We start from the raw sequence: 9,860 nt of genomic DNA, 5'->3' as shown, positions 1-9,860 counted from the left end.
GCACTCACTCTAGCCAGGGCAACAGAATGAGACTCTATCTCAAAAAAAATAAAAATAAAAAAAAAAAATAAAGTACAGGTGACAAGGTGAGATTTCTGTTAGGCCTGCAGAGGAAGGACTTTCCCAGGTCCAGGGAAGAGTTATCAGTGGCCTGGGTAGAAGCTAAGAGGGAAGAAAGTTTGAATCTGATGACTATTTTGAGGGGAGGGACAATTAAGCCCATCTGTGGGCCATGAATTCCTCTTTGTCACATGTCACCCACAGACTGCCACCTACCCCCTCACTTTACACTTGTGTCCCCCCAACTTACTTGCTTCCTCTTGCCTTCGGCACCCCCGCTGCTTCGGCTCACTCCTATCCTCTGCAGCATCACTTGTACCCGCTGTTCAAAGGATGGAGCCAGCTCTGTCTCTCCCCGCTCCAGGGGCCGCCGCTAGGGACAGAGAAGCCTGAGTCAGGAGAGAGCCCACTGCCCTGGGTTCCAGAAAAGCCCTCACCCCCTGTCACCAGGCCTACCTTGTCGGGTCTGGCACCCAGCATTGCCTCCTCCTCCTCAGCAGGTAGTAAGATCATGGAGTAGGCCTTGCTATCCCTTGTGTAGCGAGGCCGGCTCCTGCGGGCAGAGTCAGGGCTGCTGATGCCCCCCTCAGCCCCCCCAGATTCCTCACCACGGCTGGGACGGGTTGGTGGCCGCAGCAGGTCGCCAAGTGTGGTTTTTCGGGTGCGGGGAGCTGCCACAGGGCTGGTCTCTAGATCAGGCCGTGGACCCCGTGTTGAACGAGGTTTCTTGAAGGCAAAGAGGGTGCCCAGCTTCTTTCGCAGTGTACGGGGTACTGGAGTGGCACCCCCCTCAGTGGCCGGGTCCTCCTCAGAGGCCCAGCTGTGGGGACAAGCAGCAATGAGTGAGAAAGGCCGTGGGGCATCCCACCCTCTCCCACCCCCTGCAACTGCCCCTCACTCACAGGCGATCCTGCTGGATCAGCCTTTTGGAGAAGAATTCCTCCACGCCCTCGTCCACGCGGGCACTGAGCCCATTCCCTTCCTGCGGCAAGGCTGGGGGTACCTGGGGGATACCATGAGGTCAGGGGTCAGGGCTGAGTGCAACTGTAGCTTCCCCCCTGCCCCTGTCCAGCAATCTGGCCTGGGTGACTCCAAGATCCCAGAGGTGGGATGACCGTGGAGGGCTGCTGCTATAAGCCCTCCTGCTGTCCAGCTGCTGGGCAGAGATGCTGGATCTGCCACACTCCATCACCCGCTGCTGGCTCCGGCACACACACCCAGCCCACACCGTTCTTGTCCCACGGTATCCTCCACGCCCTGAGCCACCTAGTCACCAGCAGGCTGGCACCCACGCCCACGTGCCCCCGGGGTCACACGTTCCCACTTGCCACCCTCTCTGCTCCAAACAGTTCCCTGCAGTACCCCCACCCCACCCCCACTCCACCCGGCCTGCTGCCGGCTCAGTGGCGCCGGCTGCTGCGTCAGACCCTCTGGGGGGCCTCAAGCCAGGTTCCCCCACCCCACCCCTGTTCCACCAGTGTCCACTGCCCTCGCCGGTACCCAGCCCACATCTCCCCCGACACACACACCGTGCGGTAGACGCAGGATTGTCCCTACAGTCGACTGCCCAGCATCTTTCAGTAACCCAGGGGGAGGGAGGGCGAGACGGACACCGTCTCTCGCACATCCCCCGATGCAGTGGGCCACCCCGTAGCGGAGTCCTACACCCAGGCGCACCCGAACAAAACCCACACACCCATGGCTCCGCATGAGCATGACCTGGGGTATAGGGTAGCCAGGAAGCAGCCAGGATATGACCGCAGTAGCACCACCAGATGGCCTTGCGCCCCAGCAACCCACCTCCCTGACCGCCATCACCCTTGAGGAGCGACCGGGCCACCGACGACCCCCAACCCCACGAGCTCCACAGTGGGGGGAGGACGCTCACCTGCGGGCCCCCCGGCGGCGGGCGGTGGTGGTGCTGGCGGCGCGGCCGCGGCCGTGCCCGGGTCGGATGGCGCAAGGGCTGTCCGGCGGGCGGCAGGTCCATGCGAGGCAGCGGGCCGGCCAGGGGCCCGGGGGCGGCAGGGCTCGGAGAGCCGCGCGCGGACGGCCCCGCCTGCGGCTCCGCATCTTCCCCCGGAGCCGCCAGCTCGGGCTCCTGTTCCTCAGCAGCACCTGAGGGGAGAGCACCAGAAGAGCGCCGAGCGCTGAGCCCAGGGAGGTGGTGGCGGAGGCGCTAGGGCGGCGGGGGACCAGCCCAGGGTGCGGGGAGGGGCCCGGCTACGCCGCCCGCCCCCCGCCCCTCCCCCGCCGCCGCCGCTGTCCGTGGTGCTGAGCGCGGCCCCGAGCGCGCGGCTCCGCACGGCTGCCAAGCATGCGCATCCTGGGGGCAGGGAAAGGGGCGGGGGGAGGCAAGCGGAGCGGGGTGCCGGCCCTAGTGTGCTCAGGTCCCGCGCCATGCTGGCCACAGCAGACCTCGGCTTGGCAGGTTGTACAGGGATTCTGGCTTGGCCCAGTCAAGGCTTAGAGAGTGCCCCCGGCAAGGCTGAGTGAGCGTCCGGGTGTCAGGTTCCTTTCCTCCAAGGCCCGGACTTACTGTGAATGGATGAGGCGGGGCGAAGACCGTGGCTGGGTTCAGGCCATTTCCGAGAACTGTCATCCTGGTGGGAGGGCACAAATTCAGCCTGGAGTAGGGGAGCACAAGCCCCTTTCACCTGCTACATTCCAGAGCAAGGAGGGGAGATTTAAAATTCTGGGCCCGGAGTTCTGGAACCACTTGCCTTCTCCTCCTCTTCTTCCTCCTTCTCCTCCGGAAAGAAGAGACCTTCCAATTCCCCAGGCCCGAGGGGGCTGGGCTCACCTCCATCCAGTGTGGGTAGGGCAGAGGGCACCACCACTGTTGCCTGCTGAGCCAGACTCTCTACCTGCAATACCAGGCAGCTAAAGATAGACAGGTAGGGCCTCAGCCACAATCCCACCAGTGCTAAGGGAACCCTGAAATAGCCCTGGGCTACATGACCCCAGAAGACCTTACAGAGCCCCTGAAAGACAGATGGCTGGGTGTGTGTGTGTGTGTGTGTGTGTGTGTAAGGTCCCCCTCACCAGCCGGTCCCGGGCTGCACTCAGACCCGCCAGAGCCTGAGCCACAATGCTCTCTGCCAAGGTCCCTGTGACTGACAGCCGCATATCCCTGAAGGTAGGAGAGGACAGGGATTAGTGGGCTGGCTCGGCTCTACCCAGCCCTGCCCAGCCCAGCTCTATCCAGCCCACCTGAGCCTAGTGAAGGCATTTTGCAGCAGCTGTTCTGGCAGCAGCTCTGGGAAGCCCCTTGAGCCCACCAGGACTCCCTCTAGCTGCTCCCTCCAGCCAGATCCCTGCAGCATCTGTGGGCAGAGGCTCCTTGTTGTGTCCAGTGTGGCCTGAGTGAAGTCCTGAGCAAAGGTCAGAGCATGGTGAGGGTATGGCCAGGGCCCAGGCCACTTGGCTTCAGGCTCCAACTCCCACAGACCATTAACTCAGGGGATATCATAGTCAAGCCTGCACATGGAGGTGGGGCTGGGGCAGGAAAACCATCTCACCTGGATTTCCTGGCGGCAGACTTCACCCACCTGTCTCAGGAGACCCTCCAGCTTCTGCCGAAGCTGCCAGTGATGGCTTGGGGAGCTCCCAGCCTCATATAGAATGGGGAGAATCTGAGGGCCAGGGAGGAAAGGAGTTGCTAATTGACCTGATTAAGTGGGGGAGAGTCCTCATGTTGGGTAGGGAGTGCTTACACTGAGAGAGAAGTTGGCATTTTGGATGGCATCCTCAGCCTGGTGCACAGCGGCCTCACCCTGGGGCCCAGCCCCACAGCCCAGCAGCTCCATGTGCTCCTGCACCGACTGACACAGTTCATTCACTTCCTGAGGGGCATCAAGTATCAGTCCCAGCCTAGTCCCCTCCCAGTCGCCCAGACCCTGCCTGCCTTCCTCCCAGGGTTTCTGACAGGGTGAGTGACATCCTGAAGCTGGCACTATTAGGCCAGCCACTTAGGAACTCTAGCCGTTCAAGGAGGGAGAACAGTATCTCTTCCTTTGGTTCATTTTAGGGACTTTATATGTACTTCTTAGTGCCCAGAATAAGAAGAAAAGGAGCTGTAAGCCAGGTCTGCATTGTAGAAGCTTAGTCTGTCCGCCATCCACATAGAGGATGGCCTGGGGGGTGGTGAGAAATGGCAGGAAGGAGCCATGGAGAGGAGAGGAGGGATCAGGGGGAGCAAGGGATAACTAGGGTAGGGGGTGGGTGAGGAACAGCATGTTTGAGAGTTGGTCTAGAGGCAGGACCAAGGAGGACTGTGAGTGTTCCAGTGTGACCAGGAGTGACACGGAAGGATGTCCAAACCTCCGTCCACAGCACGTGGTGGCTGTGGGCACTAGGGAGATTGGTTGGGCTCCAGGGAATAGAATAGGGTTTGTGGGAAACGATGAGATCACTTGAAGATGTGTGGAGTGTGAAAGCCCAGCAGGATGTCTGGATCAAGATGTCTGGGTGCTGTAGCTCAGGAGAAAAGTGGGGTTTGGGAATGGAGAGATGGGAACACCTCCAACGGGGAAGGCTGTGGAAGGAGATGGAGCCAGAGAAGGAGCTGCTGGGTTTGGCCACACAGAGGTCAGTGGAGAGGGGAGGGGAGCCCTGTCGAACGCGAAGTCAGAGAAGAGGCTACTATCAGGGAAATTGAGGGAGGATTTTTAAATACCCCTGGTGGTTAACAGGAGAGCTTGTTTCCATGCTTAAAGTAAGGCAGCCAGGGATGTCAGCTGGGGAGCTATTTCAGGAGTGGTTGGCTGTCTCCAGACCAAAGAGAGGGGCTTTGTCTGGGACAGCAGGACTCAGGCACTCTGGCCCCAGGAAAGTCAGACCCTCAGACTCATGGAGGCTCCCAGGTGCTACAGCTTTCTCCATGCCCTACCTCCTGTGAGTAATCAAGGTTGGGGGAGGGACACTGACCTGCTCAGAGGGGTTTGAAACCAGACTCAATGGCTGAAGCTGGGACAGGCGGTCAGAAGAGGCAGGGTCCGCGCGGTTGTTCCTCAAGAGACAGGCTTGGATCTAGGGACAAGGTATATTGAGAAACGGCAGAGGACAGAGTCACGGCTCAGGGGAGGAGAGGGGAAGCCCACCTGATGGACTGCACGTGCTGTCAGTTCCGGGCGGCTGCGCTGCGCCTGGGCCACGTCGTTGAGTGGCAGAGGCATAGACTTCAGGCTATGGTTGTGCTCCAGCGCCTGCGCCACGTCCAGCAAGCCCAGAGCAGAAGTGTTGTTCCGGTCCCAGACGACAGACCTGGGCCGGGCCAGGCCGGGCTTCAGTCGCGGACGGAGCTCCGCAAGGGCCCACCCAACGCTGGCCCGGTCCATTCGCCTGGCCCCCAGCCGGCTCCTTAAGCTCCGCCGCATTTAGCCCCGCCCCTTGGTCCGGCACGCCCCTCCCCATTGGTCCCACCCCTCTGACCCCGCCCACCGGAGCCTCGTGTTGACCCGCAGCGCCTTCGCCAGCATTTTGGCGCCCACGTCCCCCATGGCGTTGCCGCTGATATCCAGCGCTGTCAGGTTAGGGTTGGCGCCCAGGGCCCGGAGTAGGACACTGGCGCCCAGCTTCAGCCGAGACTCAGCCACGGACAGAGACTGCAGAGGCTGGGAGTTAAAAGAAAGTCTTTGATGGTTGGAGTCAAGGGTCAGCAAGGAGGGCGGGTCACAGGGTCTGAGGGAGCAAGAAGCGGAAGGGTCAAAGGTGTCTGTTGCCTTGGACCCCGCAAGGTCCCGTGAACTCACACAGTCGTCGTCCTGCATGAGCTGGACAATCCGGTGCAGGACGTCGTCCAGGGTCTCCCTGTGGGCAGGGGCCGCGGTTGGGGGTGGGGACCGGGGTGGTGGGGTGCTGTCTGGGAGGCCCGGGAGTAGGGTGGGGGCTCACTTGCACCGGACGTTGAAGTTCCTTCCAAGCGCCACATGTCTCAGGGACCGGCTCCTCCCAATGGCCAGCACCAGAGTCACCATGTCCGAGCCGAAGCCTGGGGGTGACTCGGGTCACGCACAGGGCGAGGTTGCGGGGGTAGGGTGGGGGCTGGGAATCGGGCGGATGATGGCAGGGTGAGTTCCCGGGCGGCCTGACCATTATCCGCCAGATCCAGGGAGCTCACGGCGCCTGCGTCGCACACTAAGTCTTGTATCACCTGGGCGCCGGCCGATCGCAGCTGGAGGTGGAAGGTGGGGCCCACTCAGGCCACAGGCGGGGCGGGGCAGGCAGCCAACAGCCCCGCTGTCCCGCCTCCCAGCCCCGCTCCCAAGTGTGGGCCCCCCGCGTGTTCACATTCCGGGCTGGGCGCTCACCTCACAAGCGCTGAGGTCCAAGTGTAGGTCGCGGAGGTGCGTGTTGAGCGCGAGGCCATCCAAAAGTGCCCTGGGAGGGGATGTCACACGGGGGTGGCGGGAGCTGGGAAAGGGGACCCCGGGATGCGAACGAAAACCAGGAAGGCAGGGCCAGACTGCGGGGAAGGCTGGGGGTGCCATAGGACTGGCGAAGACGCAGGAGGCCTGGCCTGGGTGGTAGCCCCACACGCGGGGGCGTGACGGTGGGCAGAGACACCTACCTGAGCGCGTCTGGCGGCAGCTTGCAGCCCGCCAGGCTCAGATGCCGCAGCGTCCCCGCGCGGCCGAGGAAGAGCTGCAGCGCGGCCGGCGCGGCCCGGGACTTCCTGGTGGGGGCGTGGGGAAGTGGGCTTGCGGGCACGGGGAGGCGGCTCCCGGCAGCCTGCCCCCACCCCGAGAGGTCCCCTTACGTGCGGGAGAAGACATTCCTCGAAGCATCGAGGTGGGTGAGGTTGGTGCAGCAGCCGCGGGACAGCGCCGCAAAGAGCTGCGGAAGGAGGGTGTCGGCTACACCGGCAGAAGGACCGTGCCCGTCCCCACCCTCCAGTCTGTCCTGCTCGGGCCAACGCGCCCTGCCCATCATCCCCCACTGACCACCCCCTCACAGTGTCCAGGGCGGCCTCAGTGCCTGCGACGTTCAGGAAGGCCAGAACATTAGGACGGCTCAAGAAACTATAGAGGCCCTGGTGGAAGGACAGGAGTGGGAGGGAGTCAGGGGTGGCTTACCTGGGGCATCTTGACATCCCACTGCCTGCGGCCACCCCAAGCTCCAACCCTGAAGACAGCCACTCACCCCACTGTCTTCGGAGGCCCCCAGCGCTCCAGGGTTCCCGGAAAGGTCTAGGTGAGTCAAGGCAGAGTCGAAGGCAGCATTGGCGGCCAGTGCCCGGCCCAGAGCCCTCATTCCTGGTGGGGGTCGGGGATGGCTCAGCACTCAGGCAGACCTACCTCCCCCTCCACCTGTCCCATCCCGCCTACCTCGAGGTGTCAACCCTGTCTGCGCTAGGCTGAGTCTCCTCAGGGCTCCTGGACAATGCTCTAGGTGTCTGCTGAGCGCAGCTACACCTGGGGGATGGTCCAGCCATGTGAGTCTCATCTCCTCCAGCCACCAGCCCGAGGGTCCCCTCCCCAGGCTCAGCCATACCTCTGTCATCCAGCAGGTTCCCTGCTAGGCTGAGCTCCCGAAGCCCAGAGCTTGAGTGTCCTGCCAGCGCTTGGGCTAGTCGCCGGACAAAGTCTCTGGGGACCACACCCCAGGTGTGAGACTCTGACCCTGGATTCTGGAACCCTCCCAGGCTACCAGCCCCCAGCCTCGCCCCCTCACCCCCTCAGGCCACAGGTCTCCAGCACCAGCTCCTCCAGGTGGGAAGACTGACTCATCATGTGCAGAATCTGCTCTGAGACCTCCAGGCTCTGAGAACAGAGGGTGGTGGCTCAGTGGGCTGCACCCGGCCCTCACTCCCGGCTTGTCCTCGCCCCTACCCCTCACCAGCTTCATGTCCACACAGGAGAGACACCGGAACCACAGGTTGTACGACAGGGCAGCCACGCTTAAGGCCAGGTCCCTGGGAGGGGGAAGGAGCAGGGGCAGAGCTCAGGGCCCTCCACAGGGAGGCTGAGGCCCAGGAATACGGACCCTGGAATCTTCCTCCTCTCCCCTTCCAGGCAGGCCACATACCGACTGCCAAGGTGGCTGAAGTCTCCCAGGCTGAAATGGCGGCAGCCCTGCCGATGGTAGATGGTGTCCACATCCTGGATGAGAAGAAAGTGTCCACCATTTGCTTAGGGCCACAGGGGTAGGGAAGGGCTCAGCACACACGGGGGACCAGATGTCTCCACAACCCCCCAGAGAGGGCCCCACCCTCACCCACTGAATCTCCTCTCGGAAAGGGAAGCCATTGTAGTCACACAGAGCCTCGTAAGTCTCCAAGAAGCCACCTGGGGAGGTGACAGGTATGATGGAGGGAAGGAAAGAAACAAAAGGTCAGAGACGGAGGAAGAGCAGACCCAGGCTGGATGGTGGCTGTGACCAGGGTGACCCTGTTCAGTCTGGGAGCCCCCCAACTCCAGGGGTCTGGGGCTATAGGGGCATCGTAGGCTGGAAGGTCTGGGGATCCTGCCTCGGCCCTTACCACAGGGGCTGCAGGGGGCGCTGCCCTCTGAGGGGTGGCCGCTCTCCAGCCGAGCCAGCATGGAGGGGGGTGTGGGCTTCCTGAATAGCTTCCTGTGGAGGGGCAAAGGAGAAGGGGCAAGGGACTTCTCGGCCCCGGGATGAGAAGCAGCCCATCTGTGCCCACCTGGAGCATCTGCCTGCTGCCCTCCTCCCCTGCCAGCCCCTGGCGGTTACTGGGCCTCACCCAAGGGTCGAACGAGGGAAGACCTTCTTGATGGCCACAGCCACATGCTGGGCCAGCCGTTCCAGGGCAGCCACATCAGGAAACTCCAGAACCAGCTCAGGCAGGGACTCCAGCTCAAAGGTGACCTGGGAGGGACAGCTGCTGGGCCTTGGCTTCATGTGTGGGGGTAGGTGGTGACAGAAGGAAGACCTGGCTGCAGGCCCAGGTGGGCTACTAGATGTCTTACCTGAGGGGGTGTCTCCTGCAGTGCCATGGCCTGGACCTCCAGGTAGCTGAACGTGCAGTCCACCTGGGGAGCGTCTAGGTCAGCGGGAACCAAGCCCGAGCCCCACCCTCTCAGGAGCTCAGGCCTGGAGCCCGACCTGCCTAGACTCCACTCCTGCCTGCTGCCGGGGGCCCAGGGCTGGTGGCAAGGCACAGCCCACAAGGACAAGAAGGACGAGGCTGTGCAGATGCAGCCCCTTGCCAAGGTAGCTGGAGGGCAAGGGTTGTGGGAGCCAGGCCCTGGGACTCACTCTCAGAGGGAGGCAGGTGTGGAGCAGGTAGACTCTCCATCGTAGCAGCACCTGGGGGAGACGGAGTCTGACACTCTAGGCAGGGCAGGAAGCTCTTTCCGCTGGGCCCAGCTGCCTCCCAGGCTCTGCCCCCTGCCCCCCATACCAGGACGTAACTCCGCTCAGCACCCTCCTGGGGTAGCCAGGTTTTCAGCAGCAGCTCTGCCTCCTTGGGCCACAGGAACCTGGCGATCTCTCCTGTGGAAGGTCAGCCTCTGGGTGACTTTGGTCCTCCCACGGAGGCAACTTGTGCCCACAGTCTGTGCCAGGCTGGGGCCCTGGGGCTCATCTCTGTGCCAGCAAGGTTGGAGTGGGGCAGATCCTCCGTCTAGAGGAGCGGAGAGAACCTTTGGCCGAGCCCCCCGGGGCGCTGGGTGGGCCTCTGGTTTGGGGTCCGCGCTGCTTCCTCCCAGCCAAGTGGGTGGGAAGGGCCAGCGCTTACCTCGCAGCTCGCAGGAGATGCCGTCGGGGGTCTGGGCCATGGGGCCGGGCTGGGCCGGGGCGGCCCGACGAGCTCCGGGGCGGGAAACAGCAGCGGA

General features: G+C 63.0%; 1 protein-coding gene across 1 annotated transcript in view; it reads right to left on the bottom strand.

Moving 5' to 3' along the window:
* The window catches only part of RLTPR (RGD motif, leucine rich repeats, tropomodulin domain and proline-rich containing), a 15,979-nt gene extending 6,119 nt beyond the window's left edge, over positions 1-9,860 (bottom strand). Inside the window, exons 1-33 of the mRNA XM_012660588.1 lie at positions 9,764-9,860; positions 9,428-9,519; positions 9,283-9,333; positions 8,994-9,056; positions 8,768-8,892; positions 8,543-8,634; positions 8,278-8,348; positions 8,089-8,162; positions 7,900-7,975; positions 7,735-7,823; positions 7,555-7,649; positions 7,389-7,475; positions 7,204-7,316; positions 7,016-7,093; positions 6,821-6,897; positions 6,632-6,736; positions 6,372-6,441; positions 6,154-6,235; positions 5,956-6,052; positions 5,814-5,871; positions 5,503-5,675; positions 5,163-5,325; positions 4,990-5,091; positions 3,777-3,905; positions 3,582-3,695; positions 3,274-3,434; positions 3,106-3,193; positions 2,784-2,927; positions 2,600-2,663; positions 1,949-2,178; positions 963-1,063; positions 517-880; positions 311-433 (exon numbers count right to left, since the gene is read on the bottom strand). Of these exons, the coding sequence (XP_012516042.1) occupies positions 311-433; positions 517-880; positions 963-1,063; positions 1,949-2,178; positions 2,600-2,663; positions 2,784-2,927; positions 3,106-3,193; positions 3,274-3,434; positions 3,582-3,695; positions 3,777-3,905; positions 4,990-5,091; positions 5,163-5,325; positions 5,503-5,675; positions 5,814-5,871; positions 5,956-6,052; positions 6,154-6,235; positions 6,372-6,441; positions 6,632-6,736; positions 6,821-6,897; positions 7,016-7,093; positions 7,204-7,316; positions 7,389-7,475; positions 7,555-7,649; positions 7,735-7,823; positions 7,900-7,975; positions 8,089-8,162; positions 8,278-8,348; positions 8,543-8,634; positions 8,768-8,892; positions 8,994-9,056; positions 9,283-9,333; positions 9,428-9,519; positions 9,764-9,803 (3,591 nt within the window). The 5' untranslated portion in view covers positions 9,804-9,860. The remainder of the gene's footprint in view (positions 1-310; positions 434-516; positions 881-962; positions 1,064-1,948; positions 2,179-2,599; positions 2,664-2,783; positions 2,928-3,105; positions 3,194-3,273; positions 3,435-3,581; positions 3,696-3,776; positions 3,906-4,989; positions 5,092-5,162; positions 5,326-5,502; positions 5,676-5,813; positions 5,872-5,955; positions 6,053-6,153; positions 6,236-6,371; positions 6,442-6,631; positions 6,737-6,820; positions 6,898-7,015; positions 7,094-7,203; positions 7,317-7,388; positions 7,476-7,554; positions 7,650-7,734; positions 7,824-7,899; positions 7,976-8,088; positions 8,163-8,277; positions 8,349-8,542; positions 8,635-8,767; positions 8,893-8,993; positions 9,057-9,282; positions 9,334-9,427; positions 9,520-9,763) is intronic.

This window comes from Propithecus coquereli, unplaced genomic scaffold, assembly GCF_000956105.1.
Source record: "Propithecus coquereli isolate 6110/MARCELLA unplaced genomic scaffold, Pcoq_1.0 Scaffold67, whole genome shotgun sequence".
Classification (NCBI taxonomy): Eukaryota; Metazoa; Chordata; class Mammalia; order Primates; family Indriidae; genus Propithecus; species Propithecus coquereli.
This window is presented reverse-complemented; position numbering and strand designations above follow the sequence as displayed.